Source organism: Neoarius graeffei, chromosome 16 (assembly GCF_027579695.1).
Source record: "Neoarius graeffei isolate fNeoGra1 chromosome 16, fNeoGra1.pri, whole genome shotgun sequence".
Taxonomy (NCBI): Eukaryota; Metazoa; Chordata; class Actinopteri; order Siluriformes; family Ariidae; genus Neoarius; species Neoarius graeffei.
This window is the reverse complement of record NC_083584.1, coordinates 9,066,108-9,093,863: the sequence shown is the minus strand read 5'-3', so window position 1 is coordinate 9,093,863 and position 27,756 is coordinate 9,066,108. Positions and strand designations below refer to the sequence as shown.

The window sequence follows — 27,756 nt, the reverse complement described above, 5'->3', positions numbered from 1 at the left end:
ATGTCAATATTAAGATTTTTTTTTTTAAATCCCTACATCACAAACAATAAAGTGCAGTAAGGTTACTCACTGGTGCTTAAAAACAGCAAACTACTTTTCCGATTAAGAAAAAATTCAAGTTACGATCCAGTCCAAGCACAAAGCGGAGCAGCTCAGTGTTCACACTTTTCCTCGAGGACTGGTTTACTGCCAGTGCTGGGATTTAAACTTGCACCCTTCTGGTCCACAGCGCAGCGTACCTTTAGTACCACCTAGTGCCGTTTACTGCCATCAGCAAGGAGTGAAAAATAGAAAGTTATAACTGCACACAGCTTTCACAACAACATTCCCACTGTAATGCCTCAATCACACTAACGTGTACACATCTGAAAAGGTGTACGTTTATTCCTTCCTTCCTCCATTTCATTTTTCTGTCCACCAAAGAAAATTTATCAGGTTGTAAAACTGCAGGGTTAGCTGAAATTCAAGTATAGTGCCGTTATATGATCCTCGCTCCAATCAGTTTTGGTTATTCTTTTACAACTGACTCCAAAATTATTGGCACCCTTCATGTAACTCAGGCCAAACGGACATTATTAGCTCTATTTGGACTGGATAAGTTTTTTGTTGTGTGATGTAATGCTTATTGCCATATCTTTAGGACAGTCCTGATTTTACAGAATGTTGATCTGTTCATGTGTGTAGAAACATCCCACCACAGTTTACCTACTACTAAAAAGATATGTTGAGAGAGAGAGAACCCCAGGTTATTATAATCCCAACCGAAAATGTACATATTGGTAAAGATTGTTATACCCTGTGAGTATAAAAGTGGTTTTGTGCCTCTTCTTTAGTGTAGAGAAACATTATGAAGTGATTTTTTTTAAATTGTCTTACATTTCAAACTATTTCAAAACAAAAAATAGATATTTTAAATGTCTTCTCACAAAAGTAAAATTTTGTCTGGAGTTTTTGTACTTTAGCTTACTGAGGTCCTTGTACATGTGATGGGCACGCAAAATAAATAAATAAAAAAACAAAAACAAAAAAACCCACTGGTTTTAAATTTATTGGTGCCCCTAGAATGAACAACAGACATCCCTCATTGCATGTCTGCTTTGGCTCTTTCATAAGTCTTTGTACTTTTTGCTTTTTCTCTATATATCAGTTTAATGTAATAATGTATAATCTCACTAATTGTGATGTTAATGTTTTTAAGAGCTCCTGTACCATCACAGCAGCTCTCTTGTTGCAAAAATCACAAGATGGATGCGAAAATTTGCCATTTGCAAATGTATTAGTATTATTGTGTCAGTAGTTATAGCATTTCAATGCCCCACTAATAAACTTAAAAAAAAACACCTCTCCCCAAACCTTTACATTCTTTAAATCTTAAAATAAAATATATTGATTGTAATAATATTGTCTGAAACAGCAGAGGGTCTCCATGAAATCATCCCTCTACGTACTTTGAGTCAGTTGTGTGACTGTCTCTGATTGAGAACGGCTTCCAGAAGATAAACTGCAGAGTGGTGATGCACAACGGCACCAAGCAGACCAGGTAGAACATGGTGCTGTGGAGCGTTTCCAGTACACTGAGACAGAAAGACAAAGAAATTAATTGAACATATTAGTCGTTTATGTACGATAGTGCTATACAGTTACATCACTAGAGGGCGTCAGACGTCACTATCAGATTACTTTTTCATTTCAGGCCACGTGGAGCCATTGAGGCTCAATCTTTTTCAGGATTTTAACCTGCCCAGTTTGGAGAAAGCACAATCATTCATTCGTTCATCTTCAGTAAACGCTTTTGAAAGAGTGCTTCCGTGATTCAAATCAAGTGAGGAAGGCATGGCCCCTGTGAATCAGTTCCACTGAAGCAGTCTGTCAGTTCTAATAAAAGTAGCCTGGCCTCCTACTCTTAACAGTTTTTTTCTTTAATTAAATTAAACTGTTTACACAACAATGAATCACATTAAAACAGCTCTACATCAGATCATTATAAATCACGGGCTGCTTTAAAATATCACACAGCAGACACACCCCTATTAGTCTAATTTGGTAATAGCTGTTTAATCAGTTTCAGATTTATACCTGGTCCTGCTGTAAGTGAACACTCGTGCTTGATGTGGTTTTCCGAGATTTAAAAGAAAAAAAAAAAGCGGCAGTGTTGGAATTACACACTTCTTTCCCGTCTTATTTACAACCCCGATTCCAAAAAAGTTGGGACAAAGTACAAATTGTAAATAAAAACGGAATGCAATGATGTGGAAGTTTCAAAATTCCATATTTTATTCAGAATAGAACATAGATGACATATCAAATGTTTAAACTGAGAAAATGTATCATTTAAAGAGAAAAATTAGGTGATTTTAAATTTCATGACAACAACACATCTCAAAAAAGTTGGGACAATGTTTACCACTGTGAGACATCCCCTTTTCTCTTTACAACAGTCTGTAAACGTCTGGGGACTGAGGAGACAAGTTGCTCAAGTTTAGGGATAGGAATGTTAACCCATTCTTGTCTAATGTAGGATGCTAGTTGCTCAACTGTCTTAGGTCTTTTTTGTCGCATCTTCCATTTTATGATGCGCCAAATGTTTTCTATGGGTGAAAGATCTGGACTGCAGGCTGGCCAGTTCAGTACCTGGACCCTTCTACGCAGCCATGATGCTGTAATTGATGCAGTATGTCATGTTGGAAAATGCAAGGTCTTCCCTGAAAGAGACATCGTCTGGATGGGAGCATATGTTGCTCTAGAACCTGGATATACCTTTCAGCATTGATGGTGTCTTTCCAGGTGTGTAAGCTGCCCATGCCACACGCACTAATGCAACCCCATACCATCAGAGATGCAGGCTTCTGAACTGAGCGCTGATAACAACTCGGGTCGTCCTTCTCCTCTTTAGTCCGAATGACACGGCGTCCCTGATTTCCATAAAGAACTTCAAATTTTGATTCGTCTGACCACAGAACAGTTTTCCACTTTGCCACAGTCCATTTTAAATGAGCCTTGGCCCAGAGAAGACGTCTGTACTTCTGGATCATGTTTAGATACGGCTTCTCTTTGAACTATAGAGTTTTAGCTGGCAACGGCGGATGGCACGGTGAATTGTGTTCACAGATAATGTTCTCTGGAAATATTCCTGAGCCCATTTTGTGATTTCCAATACAGAAGCATGCCTGTATGTGATGCAGTGCTGTCTAAGGGCCCGAAGGTCACGGGCACCCAGTATGGTTTTCCGGCCTTGACCCTTACGCACAGAGATTCATCAAAAGATTCAGAGAATCTGGAAGATATTATGCACTGTAGATGATGATATGTTCAAACTCTTTGCAATTTTACACTGTCGAACTCCTTTCTGATATTGCGCCACTATTTGTCGGCGCAGAATTAGGGGGATTGGTGATCCTCTTCCCATCTTTACTTCTGAGAGCCGCTGCCACTCCAAGATGCTCTTTTTATACCCAGTCATGTTAATGACCTATTGCCAATTGACCTAATGAGTTGCAATTTGGTCCTCCAGCTGTTCCTTTTTTCTACCTTTAACTTTTCCAGCCTCTTATTGCCCCTGTCCCAACTTTGAGATGTGTTGCTGTCATGAAATTTCAAATGAGCCAATATTTGGCATGAAATTTCAAAATGTCTCACTTTCGACATTTGATATGTTGTCTATGTTCTATTGTGAATACAATATCAGTTTTTGAGATTTGTAAATTATTGCATTCCGTTTTTATTTACAATTTGTACTTTGTCCCAACTTTTTTGGAATCGGGGTTGTATTCTAAGTGGCTAATTTTTCCTTGTGGTTGTGCATATTTCTGCCCTGGAGGAAGACTGACTTTTGGGGTTTGCTTTAGCATCATTTTTATATCTATATCTAGAAAGAATGAGGTTCAGCTTCATTCTCATTTCTGTTAATTTTTCCCCCCCTCATAATTAGGAGGCAATATTATTCTGATGTTTACCTCTGATCTATCGCATAGGCATTCTTCACTTCCTCATAGCCATACTGGTTTAAAATGGAGACCACCAACATGGGCGCTAAAGACTGGGCAGGTTTGGTGAAGAGAGCGTTGGTCCCGAAAACCATTGATGAAAGCGGGGAGCTGGTGGAGAAGACAGAAAATACAACAGGCGTAGAAATCAACTCTTGGTAAATACACACACTGAGTTTAAACAAAAAGAAAACCCATTTTTAAAATACAGGTTATGAAGATAGATGATATAAACTAACGATTCATGTGAATAATTGAAAATAAGGAGCTCACACAACTAAGATATCCATCTCCAAAAGTCAGTTTCTATGCAGAATAGACGATTTCATGGATGCCGCCATTGAAAATATTTTAACCAATCAGAAAAATCCCCCCATTCGTTTCCAGCAATGCTCTGAGATCATTTGGGCGCAAAACACGGATGCTCCGCATAACAGGTAAGACTTGAAGCTGCCGCTGGCTGGAGATGATTTCATTAAAAGTTTATATGAAAAAAATTGAAATTCCATTTCTCTAACAAAAAAGTGGAGGGGGAAAGATAATACTGAGGTCACTGATAAACAGCGAGGGTAGAGTGAACAGCTGATGTACTCCTAGGTGACTGAATGGGGGAGGTAACTTTTCATATTTATATCCCTGGTAAAAGTAGTGCTGTCAAGACAGCCTCATTCTGTGGACTGTAACCTTGCTAGACCATTAGCACACTTAACATGCTCTCGACTCATTCATGAAAAACGTCCTCATCAAGACGTCACCAGGCTAACCTACCGTAATTACCGTGGTCAACAGTCCAACCCCCGCGGCAACGCAGAAAGAGGGTAAACAAACTCTGCCTTACTATACAGGATTCATGTGAACATTACTGGAGACAACAATGGCACAAGTGAAAAAATTCCCCTGCATCAATTCCCAAAGGACAAAAAGGTAAGAAGGTAATGGATAAATGCCATTTGCCGCACAGGGACAGACCTCTCACGGGCTGACTGGAATGGTCCTTCGGGTGCAAAAACAGCGCATTCATGGATTAAAGCAAAAAAAAAAAAAATCTGACTGAAAAAAAAAAAAAAAAAGCTCCATGTCGTTGGCCCCTACCACGTCAGCGATGCGTCAAATTTTAAACGCTGTGTTGTCCATTATCCCCTAGGCCCCTACTTATAGTACATTTACATAATTTTAACAATGACTAAAGCTAAGGCAAGACTTGACCATTGTCATTACTGGCTATTCATGATGAAACATCAAGTTTTCAGCACAAAGTGCAAATTTATTTCAACAATACTTTAGTAATGCACAGCAGTGGTTAAGAGAAAAGTGCAAGTGCAGTCGAACTTGAACCATGCTTTCAAAAGGGTGGAACAGAAAGAAAAATAAGAAAATCTGTTGAAATAAAGCCAGGAAACAAGAAAAGTAAAGTGAAAGTCCACTTTTTCTGCTTCTTTGCAGTGAAGCCAAAGGCATCTAGTTTGGCAACACCAGATGCCTGTTTTTGTTTCTTTTTCCTTGGCACAGCAGCAGGAGCTTGCCATTATCGCCCATTTCATTTAGCCAAGCCCATCTCCACTTATTCTTTACCGTTTTGTCGATGTCTGACACATCTGTGCCTTCGTTTAAAAGAAGCGCGTCCATGCTGGCAAAACCGAAAGTAATTTGACGCGCTCTAGTGATGGAAATCGAAGGGCCTGCGTCCGGTGAAATATGGCCTTATATGCAGTACTCGAGTTGAGGGGGGATGTGGGGGGAGGCTTCCCCCTTCTGAAATAAAAATCTCAAATCATCCCCCTTATAAAACGGCCATCCCCCCATCACATCCCTTGGGCCATTTTACCAATTAATGTGGAAATTAACCTACTATTATTTTAACAAATATTACTACCATTTCAACATTAGAGGCTTTGCGCAGTGATAGCCTACATGTAGCCGGATAAAAAAGACGCATATTTATTTATTCGGTTGCACCTCTCATTCACACCTATACGGAGGTTTCAGTCACTGAAAACAGCTACTTTTGGAAACTCGGGGCAGAGTGGAGATTTCTGAAAACTCCATCTTCAGACACTCGTGTAAATCGGGAAAATGAAGCAACAATGGACGAGAGGGCGCGCGCGAATATAAGGAGTCATAGGTGTGAATCTTTCACCGAATGCCAATTGTCCCGGTTCTTCATGAAATCACACGCGCACGCACAAATTCATTAGGTTAACTTTCAAATAACTGTTCTTGTGCACTTGCGACACCGGAGCCACTTTCCTGAATTTTGAGCTTTGGAGTATTCGCTTCTTTATCTATTTAATCAATGAATTTGTCACATACATTAAATTACTAATGTAAAACATTAGTAGCCTATTTAAGCAATTGCTGTTTTCTCCACTGTTTTCCGACCTTTTGTGCTTAGTGAATGAGACACTTCATTACACTCCACTGACCGACTTCCAATTCCGGACTTTTTTGAAAATGTAAAATATAGGCCTACAAGATGTTTTTTTTTGGCACTTAATTCGCGTTGGTCCTTCACTATTCATTTTTGAGACTGACGAGGCACTAAATACTGTGGAATTAATGTGAGGGGGAGACAACCATTTTGTAAAGATTCATTGAACATGTTAAGTAAAATTGGAGCTAACTGATCTGAGAATGACTTATAAAATTCAGCAGGAAGCCCATCAGGGCCCGGGCATTTGCCATTCTGCATTAGCATTAAGGCACTTCTGAGCTCATCTACTGAAAAGGGTTCATCTAAACCAGATGATGTTGCATTATCTAAAGAGGGAATATCCAAAGAATCAAAGAAACTGTCATACTGCCTCTCATCAGCCACGCATTCAGAGGTGTATAATTCAGCATAGAAGTCTCTGAACTGTTTGTTAATTAACTGTGGATCAATAATTGACCCATTCGTAGTACTAATCTGAGTAATATGCTGTAGTGAAGATGCCTGCCGGATTTGATGTGCAAGGAGTTTACTAGACTTATCTCCAAACTCATAATATTTATGACGTGATTTTAACAACGACTTTGCAGCATCATTGGAAGCCAAAAGGTCAAATTCAGCCTTTTTCATGAGCAATTCTTTTGAAAGATCTGCATTAGGCGAACCCACACATTTAGATTGGAGTTCTGATATGTCTCTAGCAAGGCCAACCCTTGCCTCTGAGGAGACCTTTCTCTGATAAGCTGAGTATGATATGATTTCTCCTCTTAAGTAGGCTTTGCATGCCTCCCAAATGACTGCTGCTGATGTATCAGTGTTTGCATTAGTAGAAATATAGAGCTCAATGGAGTTCTTAATAGTAGATACAAAATTTGGGTCAGAAAGCAAAAAAGAGTTAAAGCGCCAGGGGGAACGCGTCATAGATCTACCAGAAAGGAAAATGTCCAACACCACTGGTGCATGGTCTGATATCACAATAGGATTGTAGGAACATGAACTGACAGATGGAAGAATTTTGCTGTCAATGAGAAAATAATCAATGCGGGAGAATGTACCATGAACAGGAGAAAAGAAAGAAAACTGTTTAGAACTAGGGTTGAGAAAGCGCCAGGCATCTACAACTGCATACTGCTCCATAAACATCTGAATTACTTTTGAGGATTTAGATAAACTACAAGGTTTACTGGATGAACGATCAAGTGAAGGGTCAAGACAACAATTGAAATCACCGCCAAGAATAAGTTGATGGGAGTTCAAGTTGGGAAGAGAGAAAAAAAGGTTTTTGAAAAAATTATCATTATCCCAGTTTGGGCCATATACATTCGCTAGAATCAGGTTATTACTTCCCATTTTACCTATGATAATAACATAGCGCCCATTTGTGTCAGACATCACTTTAGTCACAGAGAATGGTACGGATTTATGAATAAGAATTGCTACCCCCCGGGCCTTACTTGAAAAGGAGGAATGAAAAAATTGACCCACCCACCCCCTGCGAAGCCGAGGATGATCCAAAGGCAAAAGGTGAGTCTCTTGTAAAAAGGCAATTTTAGTGTTTAGATGGTGGACAGGGCCTAAGACAGGCCATCATTTCTCTCCTTTTAAAAAAGGATAAAGATCCACTTTCTTGTGGTAACTACCGCCCTATATCTTTGCTCTGTGCAGATGTTAAGCTATTGGCCAAAATGTTAGCTAGGCGTCTGGAGAAGGTTCTGCCAACCATTGTGGCTTCTGACCAGACAGGGTTTGTTAAAAACAGACATTCTTTTCATAATGTTAGACGTTTATTTGATATCATTTATGCTCCAACTTCCTCTGACACCCCTGAGGTGGTAGTCTCCATGGATGCAGAAAAGGCATTTGATCGTGTCGAATGGCCTTATCTGTTCTATGTGTTGAAACGGTTTGGTTTTGGTCATACCTTTATATCATGGATTAGGCTTCTTTATATGTCCCCCCAAGCTTGTGTTCGCACAAACAATGATTATTCTGACTACTTCTCCCTTAAGCGTGGGACTCGGCAGGGCTGCCCGCTCTCTCCATTATTATTTGCCATTGCCATTGAACCACTGGCAGTGGCCCTTAGGTCCAGCCAGATACCTGGCATTTTAAGGGGTGGTGTTGAACATAAGGTCTCCCTATATGCCGATGACCTTCTTCTCTTTGTGTCAGACTTGGACAGGGCTGTCCCTCTTGTGTTAAATGTGCTGCAGAAATTTGGTCAGATTTCAGGCTACAAACTAAATTTCCATAAAAGTGAGGTAATGCCAATTAATGCAGCGGCCAGGGCATATCCGTTATCTGACTTACCTTTCAAAACATCTTTAGAATGTTTTAAGTACCTGGGTGTTTGTATAACCAAAAATTATTCGGATTTATTTAAGTGTAATTTTTCCCCACTTCTGTTTAGGCTGTCTCTGGATTTTCAGCGATGGTCTTTCTTGCCTCTCTCTCTTGCAGGACGGATAAACTGTGTTAAAATGAATGTGCTCCCCAAATTATTATATCTTTTTCAATGTATACCTATCTTTCTTAGTAAACGTTTTTTTCATTCACTGGATCAAATCATCTCTCACTTCTTATGGAATAATAAGGCCCCTAGAATTAAGAAAGACACCTTGCAAAAATCTAAAGAGCTGGGTGGTCTGGCCCTCCCCAGCTTCTTACTTTATTATTGGGCAGCAAATATTAGAGCCTTGTTACACTGCTATTATTCTAGTGACCAACCTCCATCTTGGCTACAAGTTGAGGAGGCCTCATGTGGTCCATCATCTCTATTTTCCCTTCTGTGCTTTCCCACAACTTCATCACCGTCTGTGCATTCGGATAGTGTAGTTGTTAAAAATTGTCTTAAAATCTGGACACAATTTAAGCAACATTTTGCATTACAATCTATGCCTGCTTTGGCTCCTGTGTACCCTAATCCCCTGTTCACTCCATCTAGCATTGATAACGCCTTCTTAATTTGGAGAGATAAGGGAATTATATCATTTAACCATCTTTATATTGATGGTAAATTTGCTTCTTTTGGTCAGTTAGCACAGGCCTATGACTTGCCTTCAACTCATTTTTTCAGATACTTGCAGATAAGAGATTTTGTACGGAAACATTTTTCTGAATTTCCTACTAAACCCCCTCCCACACTCATAGACATCATTCTCAAAATCAACCCTTACATGAAAGGTAGTATCTCAAGGATTTACTGCACTCTCCTTGCGCACCACTCCTCAGCCTCCAATGCACTACGTACTGCATGGTCGACTGATCTCAATACAGAGATAGACCCTGTGGAGTGGGATCATGCTTTGAAATGGGTGCATTCATCCTCTGTCTGTGCCCGGCATGGAGTCTTACAATGTAAAGTAGTGCATAGGGTCCATTGGTCCAAAAGTAGACTAGCCCGTGTATATCCAGGGGTAGACTCTAGCTGTGATCGGTGCCATTTAGGACCAGCCACTCTTGGCCATATGTTCTGGGCTTGTCCTGCTCTTGGGCACTTTTGGCAGGGTGTGTTTGATGCTCTGTCTGCTATTACATCCACTAACATCTGTCCGTCACCATTAACTGCATTGTTTGGTGTCCTACCTGTTGGCAATAAACTACCACCCTATTTTTGTGAATTGGTGGCCTTTCTATCACTTTTAGCAAGACGTATCATATTGCTGCACTGGAAAGATTCCCACCCCCCCTCCCTTTCTCAATGGATTAGGGATGTCGTTCATTTCATGACTTTGGAGAAAGTCAAATATTCTTTGCGTGGTATCTCACCCAAATTTTATAGGGTCTGGGAACCTGTTTTAGATTATGTCAACTCCTTTTAATTAGATGTCGCCACCATTTGATTAAATAACCTCCTCCAATGCACCATAGCCCAGTACCTTGACAGCCTATAATAACAGTAAGTTAGTTTAGCAGCATGCAAGAATTTTTTTTTTTTTTTTCTTTCCATATGCTTCCTATAAACTATTCACTTAATGCAAGTGGAGGAGCCTCTGTGTGTGTGTGTGTGTGTGTGTGTGTGTGTGTGTGTGTGTGTGTGTGTGTGTGTGTATCCTTATGGATGTGAGTGGAAGTGAGTGTGTGGTGTGTGTGTGTACATTGGTGTGAATGTGAGTGGTTGGATTGATGATGAATGAACATGGGTTATAATACAGTATGAGACTCTAACCTCCCAACTGCCATTGGTACAGGTTCTTTGCTGGTATATATATATATATATTTTTTTTTTGATTGGGAAGGGTGGGGGTGGGGGTTTGTTGTATAGTGTGTCTTCACTGTTTGGTTGTTTGATACGTTCTGTAGTTATGTAACTATTTGTGAAGACTGTTGTGCATATTGTCTTGTATAACTTGTATAAATAAATCATATATAAAAAGAGGAAAAAAGGGAAAAAAAAAAAAGGAAACTGATGCGGAGTGCCGCGGCTCACCTCGGGGTGAATTGCGTCCCGAGGCGCGGGGCTGGCCCGCCCTGGCAGCGCTGGTTCATTAGGGAGAGGGCAGAGGTCGCTGGCTGCCAAGTTTGGAGAGGCTGGGACCTCCCTTGGCCGAGTTACGAGCATGCAAAGTCGGGCTGGAGCCGCCGACAGAAATGAAACTCAAGCCGAGCACCGCGGCTCACTGCCTACGCCCAGCCTCCCCAGGACTAGACAGTAGCGTAGGCTGTATTTATTTATTTATTTAGGCCTATCTAGTGCAACAACTTATTCCTTTACATATACTCAAACATAGCACAAGAAAGGGTTCAACAACAGGCAATCACAGCAGCTTGGTGAAGTTCTAAATCACATCGGTGTCAGACCTATGGGCCTACCCCCCCCTTTTTTTTCCTCGGATCTGCATCACTCTCATTATTGACCTTTAGCGCTCCCAGTTGACGGAAATCCTTCGTAGCGACGGAAAACTTTAATCCATGCGCATTTGCAGCTGGTGTGCTTGGAATATATTGAAGAAAATTGTTTCACTCAAACAACTCTGATGCACCAGGCATTAGGAATACCGTACAAGCCAGCGCTGAATCCAGATGTGGTTCCCACAATCTTCAGCCAAAAAGCGGACAAGACAAACGAGACAACACTATCAGCAGTCCGCAAAAGAGAAATTCAGAGGGTAAGAAAACACTTTTTATGGCTTCCCTAACTTTTTATTAAGCGTGATGCTATTTTGAGTTCCTTTGGGCATGAACATAATTGCTGATGCAGCCAAGCGGCTTGATGTTCGTTGGGTGTCTTTCTTTGATTTAGTGTTGTCAAAAGCGCCTCGGTAATGACTAACTAAAACAACTCTATAAATATTGTTCACTTGTGTGTAACCAGTTGATCTGGTAATGCTTGTTTATTATAATCATTGTTATTCGTGTCATTGTCCGAAATACTTGAGGAAATCAGTGAAGAAATGTCACTGGTGCTATGGTCCATTTTGTCGAACGTGGCCGTGTATTGTAAGTGACGTCACACTTTACGGAAACCATTCGGAGTTCTTTTAGGCATACAGGAATTTGTCTGTGGAATAGCCGACCTCGATCACTGCAATCTAGTCAAACGTGATAATTTTAAGAAACAGGTGAAACAGTTTTTATGGAGTAAATTCCAAACCCAGTTTTATGGTGTGTGTATAACTAATATTTAAATCATTTTAGTGCCATTTCTGTAATCTAGTTGTACTCTGTGATAATTACCATACAGTTAGCATATATTTTTGTTTATGACTTATCATTGTTTATACAATTTTGTCAATTTATTATTGTCTCTTATATTTTATTGTTTCCTGCTGTCATCAAGAGGACATTGGAAATAAGTGTATTTTCTACTTTGTGTTGTCCTCAGTGCTATTTATACTGTATCTTTTACATGCATGAATTTTACAAAATAAATCCATACCATACCAGCAGCTCGGGTGTTTCTGGCAATATTTCCGCCTTTTTTTTTTTATACAAGTGCATCCTGCTGTAATGTTCACATGAATCCTGTATAGTCACACAGTCAGTGCGTTTACATGCACATAGAGAAAATTGAATTTCTGCCGTTGCTCGACTGAAATCGAAGTTCTAAATGCCATGGAAACACCTTAGCTAGGCTGAAATTGAACCGAACTTGATTTCTCGTAATCGAGCTACACGACCTAGATTATGCGATTGTAGCTGAGCTACTTAGTGCAGGTAAACCCTATCGAGCTACGTAGTCGAGCTACTTACTTCAGCACTGCCCCTTCCGGAAGTGACGAGACCACAAGCGGGAAACACGACAGCCTCGGTCGGCATGACGCGTCACCTTAGCCGCCACTTTATTAGGAACACTTGTCTGGGCATGTACGCACCCATTTCCAATTAGTTGGTAAGTTATTAGCATGTTAGCAGACTAACAGTTAATATGTTCACCATTACAGATCAACTTCAACTTAGTGGCCATTTTATTAGGAACACTTCTGTTTGTACATACAAACACTTCTTGTGAACACGGAAATGATAACTTTGTTTATACTCTTGAATAGCTCTTCTACATGATGACAATCGGAAGTGTACCAACACGATGGGGCGTGTAGCGCCACCTGTGGCTCGGGTGCACAATGTACCTCACACAATAGCTCGATTTCCTTGTGTGCATGTAGGATTGGATTTCTCTGGCACCCCTGCTGGGACCCTTAGCTCGATTACTGACAGTAGCTCGATTTGGATGTGCATGTAAACGCACTCAGTGTTAGTTTACCCTCTTTCTGCGTTGCCACGGGGGTTGAACTGTCTACCACGATAATTACAGTAGGCTCGCCTGGTGACGTCTTGAAGTTTTTCATGAATGAGTCGAGAGCATGCTAAATGAGCTAACAAGTAGTATAACACACAGTTTCAGCCTCGTTTTACAGGTAAAGAGTTCAAGTTTATCCATAAGTCAGGGTTACAGCTTATTAATATGCTATTTCAGATGTATAGTAAAAAAAAAATTTTAAAAATAAAAATTGACATTGTCACCTTAGTAGACCTTTTGCGTTGCCCCTTCAGTACTGAAGTATACACTCAGCCTTGCACCCAAATGTCGTCACGCATCGCCCTTCCAACAGGCAACATGGCAACCTACTGGTGGCATTAGAGTAGCGATACAAAAACGCTCGCAACTCTTATAAAATGGTCAAACATACCTGAAACTATTCTTACAGGCTTTCAATATTACAAGCTACCAACCCATGCATGTGTTTACTTTACATTTTCTGTTCCTTTAAAGTGACATAAAATACCTTTTTAATAAGCTGTCCTTCTGTGACTGTTAGCTGCGGATCTATGTGAGGAACAATTACTGGGCGTGACATCGTGTCATTATCTAAATTATTTCTGATGACTGTTTTTCACTTCAAATGGCCATTCAGGTTTAGAACCTGAATTAATAAGACATCAAAAGAAAGCCACACCCTGTTCACTCCCTTCTAGATAATCTTCAGGTGTAATTTACTTGCATAAACGTTGACGTACAATGTCCTATATTTCCATAGTGTCGTAAACACCCAGGGCTCTTTTTAATGCTCTTAAGCCAGCTGAATTAATTAATATGTAAATATTACCTGAATCAAATACACAGTCCAAGAAGCGAGCAAACAAGCACATGCACACAGTTAAACATCTGATATGTTAAAAATCACAGTGTGTACCAGGTATGTAGTGATATTAATAATTCTTAATAATGAACTAACTTCAAATCATGTCTAATTTGTAGCAATGATATAAACGCACACATTTCCTTGACTGACAGCGTTAGTCATTTTAAAGGGCTCTTATATTTGGTATATGGACAACAGGAAAAAATAATTCTAATTCTTAGACCACCAAAGTAGGGTTGGTCTGGATTTAAAAAAAAAAAAAAGAATATTTTATTAGTTTTACCATTTCACTCTCAAGCTCCTTTTGGTTGAATTGACTTATTTATTTACCCATTTGTTTCCCTCCAGTTTTATCCCTGATCCAATGTTTGCTCATGCAGCATCGGGGCGGTGTAATGCACTTAGAGGAAAGCGCTATCCACCCACCTCCACAAGCTCACAGACACCCATGTTTGGCTAGGCCCTCTGTGATTGAAGGGAGAGAGAATGCCACTCCTCCCTGAGAGTACGGCCAATTTTTGCTCTCTTGAGCCCCCGGTCATGGATGGCTGTAACATCATCGGGATTCGAACTTGTGATCTCCAGGTGATAGGGCGAACGCATTTCTGTTGCACCAATTGGGAACCGTGAACTCACTTTTTTTCCTATATTGTTGTGTCTCTGTGTGTAGCGATCATTAGGATTAGTGTAAGACATCTAAAAATCATGCGTACAACCCAAAACTATCAAAATGGTCATTTAAAAAAAAAAAACCTTCCTAATGCTTTCCATTATAGCACTTTTCTTTCAAAGGGGGATTATTAAAAAGTGTCTAATTCATATAATGCATTTTTAGGTAAATGAAGCAACAAATAAACATGCAGTGTTGTTCAGTTATAGTAAAATAATCAACAACGGGGTGGTGTGAATAAAGTCGGGTGACTGTTACCACCATGAAGTTGATTGTTTTCCTATAAACAGCATGTCCCAAATTGTTTTATTTTACGATTTTAAATTGTACCTGCTTATAATTACTATTTAATGTCCATGAAACAAGTTCTTACTTACATTATAGCAGCTATAAATAGTCGTTCACTCACCTCTCTTTTTTTCCTCTTTCTTGAAGTTTATAAGCTTATGTTAACGAGAACCCGCAAAGAGTAAACTCGTCTGTCCTGAAGATGTCAGAAAACTACAAAAGTGCTGACACTGGAGACTCCTCCCATAAGTGTTAAATAAACGTCTCCTTACAGGAAACTTCACTGTATCAACGATAGCATTAGAAAAACGCAATAACCTAAACTGGTGATTTGCAGCTGCACTACTGTCAGAGTTGCTGTTATAGAAAATTAAATCAACACCTTCTGACTGATCACAATCCAGAACTGAACAGTACGTTACCTGCGCTTGTATTTCTGCAGGTCTGAATCGATGATATCAGCCAGCGGCAGGTTAAAGAGGCTGAAAGAAGCCTGGACCAAAATCCTAAAAACACATTCAGAGAGAAACAAGAGAAATTTAAAAAAAAAAAAAAAAAAAAAAAAGTGTTCACAATAGCTGAAAAATCAAGCTTTGCCTGAAGATATTTTCACAGCAGATTTATTTCCGTTTGCTCAGACAGTAGTGTAATGTTTTAAAAAGAAAAGCATGGGATATTTACAGTCAGCTAAAAATGTCAGTGTTTGCTTTTTACCCACTCCCTCGATCTCTCCCTCCTGAAAACCTTCTGTGTAGGTAGAGGTCGTGCATAGGGAGGAGTTGGGGAGAGGTCGTGCGTAGCCCGAATGCAGTTCTTGAAGGAAGTGAGGCCAGGACCTCACATTGACCGTTATATCTTGAGAGAAAGCTCAAGTCAGTTGACTGAAGCATGTGGGTAGGACACAACCCAAAGTGTGCTGAGCAACATGAAATCAAGCACCTTGGGCAAAGGGACTGAAGAAACAGTAGAGGAAGGAATCACTGGAGGACAGTGGGTATCAACCTCTTACAAAAAGCATAAAAGATCACTTAACAACACTGAGGACAGAAAAGCTCCAAACTCAATGCAAGAAGACGGAGAAGGCATGAAACATCTTTCTATCAGGATCCTTTTAGATTTGTGAAAGGACTATTCACAAAAGAAAAACCTGAATTAATTAAAGTGTCAAAGAGGGATTCTGAAGACCACCTGAAAACCGCACACACACCAATGAGCAGAGACAAGATCAGACAGTCATACCTCTAGATACGCCAACCATCCCTCAACCAGAACATCAGCCAGCACTCCAAGATGGAGCAAGGTTGAGAAAGCTGTGAGGACGGCAAGGGCAGTTTCAGCTCCAGGACCAAACAAACAGAGTTCCATACAGGCTGTATAAAAATATGCCACACATCCTGAGATTCCTCAGGAAATGAATGAAGGTGGAATGGAAGAAACAAATTATCCCAATAGTGTGGTGAAGGGCTGGGGTATTAATCCCTATGAAAAAGGAGGTCTTAAATATTGACCAATTCTGGACAATCTCTTGCATGTTAAATGAAAGAGCTTCTTTACCATCATTGCCCAAAGGATAACTTAATTGAAACAGAACAACCTGATAGGCATGTCAGTGCAGAAAACCGAGATACCAGGCTCCCCAGGATGCTTAGAACACACAAGCATGATATGACATCAGATTCAAGCCACAAAAAGGAAGGAAGAGACCTCCATGTTGTATTCCTCAACCTAGTCAGTGCTTTTGGATCCATCCCACACTCCCTCCTCTGGTTAGCCTTTGCTTTCTTCTGTTTGCTAATGATCTTGACAAACGTGGTCAGAAACTACTTCAAGGATTTGAAGTTCTGTCTCTGGAGAGCAACTACCTTCCATTAGTGCTTACATGGACAAGACCACCATGACCTCAACTGTCGCATGCACAAAGCAACTGCTGGAAAAGCTTCAGTCAAATATAAAATGGGCAATAATGAGGTTTAATCCCAGAAAATCCAGTCCAATAGGATCATATCCAATGGGAGCATATCCCATTGTTAATGGGAACCTTACTGACCAGAGATTCCACATAATAGATGACACACCCATTCCAACCCACAGAATTGCCCATCAAGAGCTTGAGGCAGTGGTACAATGCAAGCCTCAAGGAAACAGACCAGAGCATCCAAATTAGGGAATAAACCATCAAAAGGTCTGGTCAGCACAAGGCCTTATTGCTGGCAAACAAACTGTAGAGCATGCAGTCTGGACTGCTTCTACATTTGATATGGCCTCTGACAGTCTACGAGATTGGCGAGAACAACCAGCTCCTATACATAAAGAAATGTCTTGGACTTCCACATTGCCTCAGCAGGATCAGCTTGTATGTGAATGATGCACTTGAACTGCCTGTCACTAGCCTCACTACAAGTGCACCAAGGTGAGGCTGGACATGACCCTGGCTGAGTCACAAGACTTTGTGAAATGAGCGACTACTCCCAGGCTGTCAACTGGGAGAAAGTGGTCCTCATCTGAGGCTGCAGAGGAAGCAAAATCTACTTTCAGGTTTGGAGACATTGTAGGTCAGGTGCAGCAGTGAAGAGGTGGTTTTGGTCTTGTGACACGTCATCCCATTTGGCAAAAAGCAACAGCAACCCAGCTGTGAAAATGGGTAGTTCCTGAAGTTCGCAAGTAAGTGGAGGCAATGCAATGTACAAGGGCAGACTTGCAGGCCAAATACAGCCAATGGAAAACATGAGAATACCAGAAGCACCAGAAACTCCCCTGAAAGGATCTGTGGGAGATGGAAGGAGGCAGAATTAGTTTCATAACCTGAGCCACCTACAACGCACTTCCCACTCCCAAGAACTTGAGGCTGTGGAGAAGATCCATCATGTCCACTCTACAAAACACTGGCAACTCTAGGGCACATCCTTACCATCTGCAAAACCAGTCTTTCAGTCCAAAGCCACTACACCTGGAGACACAAACAGGTTCTCCAGCAACTGGAAAGTATCCTGGAGCAAAGGAGAACTGTTGCTAATGCCCCATTTTCCCCCAAACAACTGGCTTCTCTAACATCACCACCTTCATACCAGTAGGACAACTCCCAAAGCTTCCAACTACAAGGAGGGAATCAAGTCTGTTGGACACAGCCTGAGACTGAAAGTGCAGATGGATCTGGACCAGAAGTTCAACTTTCCAGCTGAGATCATAACAAATCTCAGACCAGACCTGCTGTTGTGGTCTATCTCACAGAGGTCCCTATGCACTGTGGAATGAACTGTGCCTTGGGAGGCTGCAGTGGGTGAAGCATATGAAAGGAAAAAGGTTGAAATCTCACACACACACACACACACACACACACACACACACACACACACACACACACACACACAGCAGCTGAAGCAGTGCAAAGGAGGTGGAAACCATGAGTGCTCCCAGTGGAGGTGGGTTGCAAAGGTTATGGCCAAATCAATCACCAGGTTTCTGAAAGAGATAGGAGTTCAAGGGTGGGTCCTACGACAAGCCATCAGGTCATTGTCAGAACCTGCAGTGTCGCAACAACTGACTTCGGCTGAAGAAAAAAGGACCAAATCTGGTCTATAAGGTTACCATCAACCTTTAAGGTCATAAGTCCTTCCCACACAGCACGTGGTCTTCCCAGGCAGTCTCCCATCCCAGTATTAACTGGGCCATGAAGGCGCATTGGGCGGCATCAATCTCCGTTTTCGTAGCCCTTGGCCTCTCGACGATACAGCTAGGGTTACAATGGAGGGCTGATCCTTTGGTGAGTGCGAGAGTTTGACTCCCCACTCGCATCTGTATTGCAGCGTGCCTTGCCAGACGGCAGTAGGTACCATTTTTACAAAGGTCTTTGGTATGATCTGACCACAAGTAGAACTCCCGATCTCCCAATCAAGAGGCGGACACACTAACCACCAAGCCAGCTCGCGGTACCATCAACCTTTAGAAATGAGTAAAACCAGAAGGTGGAGCATCTGGGACACTAGACGTTACCACTGAGTCTTCTGGAGGCGTCATGGGCTTATCAGCGAAACACCAAAGAAGGATGATCACATGAATGATGACCCCAATGAATTGATTACCCCCTCCCACCACTCAAGGAAACAAGGGTGTACTCATTATTGTAAGGAATAGTTACAACAACGTGTCTTATGAGCTCAACAGCAAACCTTCTACTCTGCTGAGATTATGGACAACACACCTATGTACAACATGTTACTGATATTCCTGATGGACTGGAGCATCAGGTGAGAGATTGTAGGTGAAAGGTCAAAGCAGGAGTGTCAGGGTAGCAGGTCGGGAGGTGTTGGGGAGAGGATGTGCGAGTGTGTGGAGGTGCTAAGGAGAGGGTGTGAGTAGGGATGTGTTGGAGTGTGTGTATGTGTGTTTTTACATGTTGACAGTGATGAACACAGCGAGGCAGTAGTAGTGTCCCGACCCCAGCAGCAGCATCACCAAGGCACCTCCTGCTTCCACAGCGAATGTGAGGAGGATGATGCGGTAATACCCCATCACACACAGCAGATTCTGACTGCACAACACCAGTAACTACACAACACACACACACACACACAGAGATTAATACCCAATTTAAAAATAATCTTTACACCACAGAGCTGCTGAATTCTGGACTGTGATTGGTCAAAAGGTGTTGATTAATTTCAGAGTATTGCAGCTACAAATCATAGATTTTATTCATCTTTCTTTCTTTCCTCCATTCTTTACTTTCATTTGTATGTTCATTCTTTTGTTCATTGTATTTTTCTCTCTTTTCTTGTCTGTCCTCCTTTCTTCTTTCCTTTTCATGTTTTGTTCTTTCATTCTTTCACTTATTGCATTATGTTTTCTTTCTCGCTTTCTCTTTCCCAGTCTGTCTGTGTCCATCTGATTTATTCTTTTTCCACCTGTAAGATCTTTGGGGGTGCAAACTTTTGTACTCAACTGTACCGCTCATCAGTACTTACTACTATATTTTAAGGTGCCGCTAGTTATATTGCTGCAAAAGGAAAATCTGAAATAAAGAAAGTAAATTAAAAAATGAGTTTCCCTTGAGGTGCACTACATTTCTTCAGAGGATTGTGAAATTTTTAAATATGTACACGGTGAAAATCTGAAGAGGATCATTCTGATAAACTATTAAACTTCTTTCCTGATGAACTCCTGAAGCAATCCTGTTAAGAAGTCTACTTTAAGCCTTACTCTACTTGTTCACTTGCTCTGCTGTAAGTCATGCCATAATTATCTAAGCGCAATTATTTCAGTTGTAATTTTTTGGATGACTGGAAATGTTTCATGTCGTTCCTCTACATAATACACGCTGATAAAGGCAAGCATTCAAGGTGTAACTTAAATAAACGCTGAGTTGTATTTAGGACGGCACCTGAGGACAGATAAATCCAGCGCCGTACATGAAGCTCTTTGCCAGCGACGGCAGGGCGTTCGCAGGGATGAGGTGCTCGGAGAAGATCATGGCAAAGTTGTTAAAGAAGGCCAAGAGAAAGACCTGGAAAAAGTTCATGACCACAAACAGCTGGAAGTCACGGTTGGTGAGGATCTGCCACGTCATGCTAACCACAGCGGAGAGCGACAGAGGAGGCTGATGCGAGCTCGCCTCTGTGACCTTCGTGTCAAAGCGGCTCTCGCTGTGGATGCCTGTATAGACCATGCAGGCGCATCCCAGCACCGCCACAAACATGCAGAACACCTGGAAGGCAAAGAAGTTGTCCATGTTGTGGGAGACGAGGCCGCAGAAGAGCACACTGGAGGAACCGATGAGAGATGCCACCTGGCTGTACTTGATGAGCCTCAGGCGGATCTGGTGGTTCTCGGAGATCTCTGCAAAGAGGGCACACTGGGCCAGGAGCACGAAGGTCAGCATGCCGTCGAAGGCGCACAATGTGATGACCAGGTGTACGCCACTCAGCCAGTCCCCCGCCTCGTACGACCGCCAGGGGAACCAGGCAAGCAGGAAGGCCAGGCTGTAGAACGGAGCACCATACAGGATGGAGAGCCTTCGCTGAGAGCAGCAGGGAATGCGAGAGTTGTCCTGCAGGTAGCCAAAGAGCGGGTCATTCAGCGCGTTCCAGATCATATACACCACCTGAGCAAGATAAAAAGTAGATTAGAACCACAATCCAGGAAAAAATACTGGGAATAAATCAACAGGATTCTGGGTCTTCCGGAGTAAAAAATCTAAAACATTTTCACAAGTCTATATTATTTAGACAAAAATCATTCCTAATTTTCCATACTTTAAGTCTCAATTTGGAAAATATTTTACTTTTGTAAACAGAATTCTTGCATGGGTCTACAAAGTCTAGATTTCTCTATTTCCATTCTTTGAAAATTTCTCACTTATTATAATATTAAAGTTAGACGGCCTTTTGATTTCATAAAATCGGTGAAGTTTTGTTCCCTTTGAAATGTGGTCATCGTGATACATGCTTATCTCTGTAATATCTCACAAAATATCAGGCCATTCTGTGGCTGGGAAGTTATTTAATTTGAGGGGATTCCCGAGCAAATAACGTGCATGAAATCGCTTGCTTCGCTCAGTCAAGCAGAGAGAGGAAGTCCATGTGCGCAGATTTACTTTCTTCTTTTGATTTTTCGTCAGCTGGCATCCACAATGTTACATTACTGCCATCTACAGGTTTACCTTTGAGCATGCACTGACTTCCATCATTCTGTCGCTAAACGAACAGCTGATCACACCGAGGTGCTCGCTGACCACCGATATTTATTAGTTTGGTCCTATATTTCCTTTCCTTCACAACATAATGTCTTTTCTTCTCGCTTTCCGTTACTGTAGTTGGCCTTTCACGTTTCATTCGCACACTCACATCCTCCATTTTTCTCTCCTGTTTCAAATTCGTATACTACAATGCCTTGCGCGAACAGGGAAAGCCCACCATGTGATGCATGATGTAGTATCTTGAATTGGGTCATAGTGAAGCAGGAAAAAATAGCAGCAAATTTAGGGCTATGTGGCCCTAAATTCATTAATTGTTTTATTTTAAAAAACCTAATAAAATTGGAAGTCTGTGATTCGAATTCCATAGCTTTTGGCCCACTTAACAAAAATAACTGGGCATCAGGGAAAATTATGACCTACACTTGAAAAATCTGAACAAAACAATTCCTGAAACAAAAATATTCCTGAGGAGGTCAATGAAGACTGAAGGAGCATAGAATTCTCAATTTACATCTTTTCCTGGACTTGTATAAGAACTCAGTGAGGGTTCGTATCAGGCTTGCATGTAAAACTGGAGTTGTCACCTGAGTTCACAAGAATGTGTGCAATCTACCAAAACCCAGAACCTGTTTTCTGTCACCCTCCCAAACTGCTCTCAGACACAATCAATCCAATGAGACAATCAGAGAAAATAGCTTAAAAGTCTGCAATAACTGAACGTTCTTTGTTTGTCCTTCTTGGGAAACCTTTAGAACCCCGAACCCCAAATGGTTCCAGCCCATGCTGACCCATTGGCACTCACGCACCTGTCATAACACTTTAAAGCCATGGCCTAATGGTTAGAGAAGCAGCTTTGGGACCAAAAGGTCACCAGTTTGATTCCCTGGACCAGCAGGAATGGCTGAAGTGCCCTTGAGCAAGGCACCTAACCCCCAACTGCTCCCCAGGCTGCTCTGGGTATGTTGTCCATTGCTCTGGATAAGAGCATCTGCTAAATGCCTGCAAAGTAATGTAATGTAAAAGTGTGCGCTGCTCTACTTTACTTTGATCTCATCTCACACCATACACTTGACCTCTGACCTATGCTGTAAAATGTGTGTAGATGTCAGAAGATGTGTGCACTCTACAGTAATCGATGCTACTGTACCTAATTTGGTATTACAGCCTGATATTATTTGGTAAGCACAATTTTTAAAGGTGTCAAACTAACAATGAATCAGTGTGGTATTGTACCTTGTATTTTAAAAAGTAACAAACTGAAAATCTCTCCTTCATATTTGCTCACAGTCCACTTGGCTCTTCTTGAGGAGAATGTGTTTGTACAGCTGCTGCTGAAAGCTGTTTACGTAGAAAGCTGTTTGAACATTTGGCAAATGTTTACATGATCTAACAACCTCATCACCCGTTATGATGGGGTCGCCACAGCAGATCCTGATCCGCACATCTGATTTGGCACCAAATGCTCTTCCTGATGCAACCCTCCCCAATCTATCCAGGCTTGGGATCAGCACTAAGCATGCACTGGCTGGGTATTTTACCTAAGCCGCATGTCTTTGGACTGTAGAGGAAACCAGAGAACATGCGAATTCCACACAGAAAGGCCCCCCCATCGGCCGTGAGGTTCAAACCCAGAACCTTCTTGCTGTGAGGCGACAGTGATAACCACTACACCACTGTGCTGCCTGTTTACACTCTAACAATCAGGATTAATGCAACTGTTGGTATGCAAATGTTAGAGCTTTGTAGTTGACAGATATCCTTGCCTCAGGATACTCTGTCCTTTCTCGCCGTGTACCACTCGCTCTAGTGTGGTCGTTAGTCATTGCTTTTTGCTCTTAGAGGTACAGTAAATAAAAATGATTTTAGTTTGAGTCAGCTATAAAAGGTGTATGCATGCCAGGCTGTTTATTTTTCAGTGTTGATGGGTGTGTGTGTGTTTAACCCTGGGCATTTTGGTCCTTGACTTGGCACACTGGACATAATTTGGCCCTTGGAAAAAAACTAACTGCAGAAACCCTGTTTTAGAGTCAGTGAGAACTTGGGGCCAGTTGTTCAAAAAATTTAATCTGGATCAAAATGATCCGTATTTCCAAATCACATTTTTTGCTATCCAGGATCAGGTAATCCTTCTTACTTTTATGCCGGTTTTTCAAAGCAACATTGGATTGGATCACGCTAATTCAGATACACCGTTTTCAAGATTACCTAATCCAGATAACCAATGCTCTAAATGGGACAGCATATCACAATGTGGGCTACCAGGTATGTAAAGAACAGGTGGAAGAGCCAATATGGGGTCACTTAAATGTATTTTATTTTGAGACAACACAAAAATAACCCACAAAAAGACCCACTTTTGTTCATAATTGTTTTTACAACCACCTCTGAGCAACAACAAATAAAAAATACATTAACAAATACATTGTGACTATTTTGAAAATATCTTAAATTTAAAAAAAAAAAAAATGTCCTATTCACAGGGTTCTTCTTCAGATGAGGAGGGAAGACCAGCATTTTCAAGGCCCGCTTTCAGGATGAGGATCTGAAGTTTTGCTTTGGTTTGCTGCAGTTTGGTCAGTTTGATTTGTTCCTCTGCCAGGAGTATCTGTGTTTCTGCCCTTTCAGTTTCTCTTTTAAGTAGTAATTGATAGGCATCATCATTCTTATTTGGCAAAGGAGGCTTCAAGGATATTTTCTGAGCTCCTGTGACTGCTGGCTCTAACTGTGAGGATACAGGTTGTTCTTCCGTAACAGGGCTGAGATCTAGAATAACTGTTTCCTCCTCATTAAGGGGAACTGGCTCACTTTCCTCTACAGTTGGCTCACCATCCCCTACAACACCTTGAATCCCATGCAGAGCATTAGAGTTCTCACCTCCAATAATGTCCAGAACCACATCTGTGCATTCACCTTTCTTAAAGGGTTTGTTGCCCGTTTGGGTGTTTTTTACTTCAGCGAGGTCCTTTGTTGCTCTGGCCCTCAGATTCTTCCATCTAAATTTCACTTGATCCAAGGTCCTCTTCTGGCCAGAGCCCATTGCATTCACATTCTGGGTGATTTCAATACAAATGTCTTTCTTCTTTTTGTTAGTTACTATTGCACCTGAACTAGAACTTCCTATTATTGAGGCATAATGGTGCTTAACACCCTCCAGCAGTGCATGGTTGTGGCAGCAGGGGCGTGGTCAAGCGCCGGTCTGTGACAGGAGGGCGGAGTCAGGGAAGGTAAGTGGCAGAATCACTACACCTGAGAGCAATTAACCTGTGTTTGTGTGTCTTCCCAGTGACCGCGCCCTATATCAGGAGGGAGAGCAAGAGCGGAAGGAGCTCAGCCCTGAACAAGACGCCAGTTGTGTGTGGGAAGTTGTTAAACTGAAAAGTCTAGCAATAAACGCTATTGTGAACCTGATCTCTGTCCTGCCGTCCTCTGTGCTCCACCCACCAATACTGAACTGCTACAATGGGTTTCTGCAACAGTGAAATTAGGTCCTTTTGAGTACATGGTTCCACCTCATCTGTTGCAGTGAACAGAGTATTCATAGGCTTTGGACATGATTGATGTAATTGAACACAAGCTGAAGGACATCAACTAATGAGTGGGTGGGTATTTGACAACCATCTTATATTCAGCCTCTCTCAGAGGACTTACAGAGAGACACTGAAATGGCAGGTATTGTCCATCACTACCACCATGTTGGAGGAAGAGGATACCATCAAAGGGTGTATGTTGAGCGTGCAAAACTACTCGAGCAATACACCACTGAAGAAATGTATGCTCACTTTCGCTTTGGGAATGCGGATATTATGTACATTGCAGACCTCGTCAGGCCAAAACTTCAACGGACAACCCGAAGGAGTCACAGTCTGTCTGTGGAAGAACAGGTCCTCATTGCTCTGCACTTCTATGCATCTGGGACTTTCTACCAAGTTGTTGGTGACAATATAGGAGTAGACAAGTCAACTGTGAGTGATGTAGTGAAAGCTGTGTCAATTGCATTGGCCAGCCTGGTCAATCAGTTTGTTTCATTTCCAAAGGATGACCAGATTGCACAGACCAAGCACAAGTTTTTTCTTTTGGGGAACATGCCCAATACTATTGGGGTTATTGACTGCACTCATGTGCATATCCAAGCACCTCATGAAAGGGATTGGGAGTACATCAACCGAAAGGGGAGGCGTAGTATCAACATTCAACTTGTGGGCGACGCTGACCTAATCATCACAAACTGTGTTGTGAAGTGGCCTGGGTCTGTTCATGATGCACGTATCCTGAGGGAGAGTGCTTTAGACAGAGAGCTCCAAACTAACCGACCGGATGGCATAATATTAGGAGACAATGCCTATCCACTCCTACCATGGCTAATGACTCCTTTTCTTGCAGCAGCCACACCTGCTCAGGCACGCTTCAACACTGCTCATTGCAAAACAAGATGCTCAATTGAGCATTTAAATGGAGTTCTAAAGAGATGCTTTGCATGCCTTAACTACTTACGAGTGAAACCACAGGTAGCAATGTAATATAATACTTGCATGTATTGTCCTACACAACATCGCTACCAGACGCAATGTGCCTCTCTGTGACAACGTTTATGATGCACCTGAGCCTGTTGAAGAACCAGACCAACCTCTGGCGTTTTGTCAGAATGTGGGACAGACTGGATGTGTAGTAAGGGATGCAATTGTTAGAAATTATTTTTGATGGCATCTGTCATCTCTGATTGTTTCTTTGAAATTAATATAGGCTACAATGGTCAATGACAGAAAAATATAATGTATTTTAGTTTAATGAATTCTGTTTGGGAATATATATATATATATATATATATATATATATATATATATATATATATATATATATAATATGCAATACTGAAAGGCTTAATTGGTAGCCTATGTCTACTTCTACTTTATCACTGTATTGGTTAAACAAGTCAAGTGCAAAAACATAAATAAAAGTATCACTAAATAATGCAGTTGTATTATTGGACCAATTTTTGAAGTTTTACTACATTTTCTACCTGATATCCACCTTGAAATCCTACCCCCTGTTGGGATCAGGATAATCTTGTTTTTTTTTGGATTAAAGTTATCAGATCCTTCTGAAAAGTTTTGAACAACACAAACTGATGGTTTGATCCAGATTGAAACTAGAATTGGATTACATGATCTGATCAGATTTCAGAATCCTACTTTCTCTTTTGAACAACCCATTTTCAAGATTTGATCCAATCCGATTACCAAAATCCGCTAAGATTAGCTGTCAGCTTTCCACACTTATTCATGATAATACAGGTATGTCTCATTCATTCATTATCTCTAGCCGCTTTATCCTTCTACAGGGTCGCAGGCAAGCTGGATCCTATCCCAGCTGACTACGGGCGAAAGGCGGGGTACACCCTGGACAAGTCGCCAGGTCATCACAGGGCTGACACATAGACACAGACAACCATTCACACTCACATTCACACCTACGCTCAATTTAGAGTCACCAGTTAACCTAACCTGCATGTCTTTGGACTGTGGGGGAAACCGGAGCACCCGGAGGAAACCCACGCGGAGAACATGCAAACTCCGCACAGAAAGGCCCTCGCCGGCCCCGGGGCTCGAACCCGGACCTTCTTGCTGTGAGGCAACAGCGCTAACCACTACACCACCGTGCCGCCGGTATGTCTCATTATTATTATTATTATTATTATTATGTTCTTGTTGTAAATGAGCAAACAGGTAAAAGCAGGTTTACTCACCTGGGACCTGTGGAAAGCTCCTTCTGATATATTGTACTTGTTCAGGAACAGTTTCACATAATAAAAACTAAAAATGCTGTTCATCATGCTGGCTCCGAGTGTAGTCATGGAGTAAGCCACAGAGGCTGGATGTGTGGACAATCTCAACACTTTCATTATGATTTATTTATTTGTATGTTTAAGAATTTTATATATATTTCAAAAATCACTAAAGTAAGGCGGAAGACACTAAAAAACAAAACTTTTTTTTAAAAAAATAAATAAATAATGCTGAAATTATAAATGACTTCTAGTTATACATTGTTAATTTTTACGTTATTAGTAACTTTTGGTAAACTATCGCTGAAAGTGGGACGGGGTAAAATGGGTA

The 27,756-nt window shown here is 41.4% G+C and overlaps 1 protein-coding gene across 2 annotated transcripts; it reads right to left on the bottom strand.

Annotated features, from left to right (window-relative positions):
• Nucleotides 1–75: 75 nt before the first annotated feature.
• On the bottom strand, nucleotides 76–27,756 carry LOC132900397 (transmembrane protein 180-like). 2 transcript variants are annotated; one of them, XM_060942472.1, is made up of 7 exons: nucleotides 27,387–27,756; nucleotides 20,330–21,049; nucleotides 19,343–19,497; nucleotides 15,375–15,458; nucleotides 3,954–4,094; nucleotides 1,449–1,574; nucleotides 76–264 (listed from the first exon to the last, which is right to left on the bottom strand). In XM_060942472.1, exons 1-7 carry the CDS (start codon nucleotides 27,540–27,542, stop codon nucleotides 252–254), a joined length of 1,395 nt encoding a protein of 464 aa, XP_060798455.1. In that variant the 5' UTR covers nucleotides 27,543–27,756; the 3' UTR covers nucleotides 76–251. The 2 variants fall into 2 exon arrangements, with proteins under 2 accessions (XP_060798455.1, XP_060798454.1); XM_060942471.1 differs by having other exon boundaries at nucleotides 76–1,574.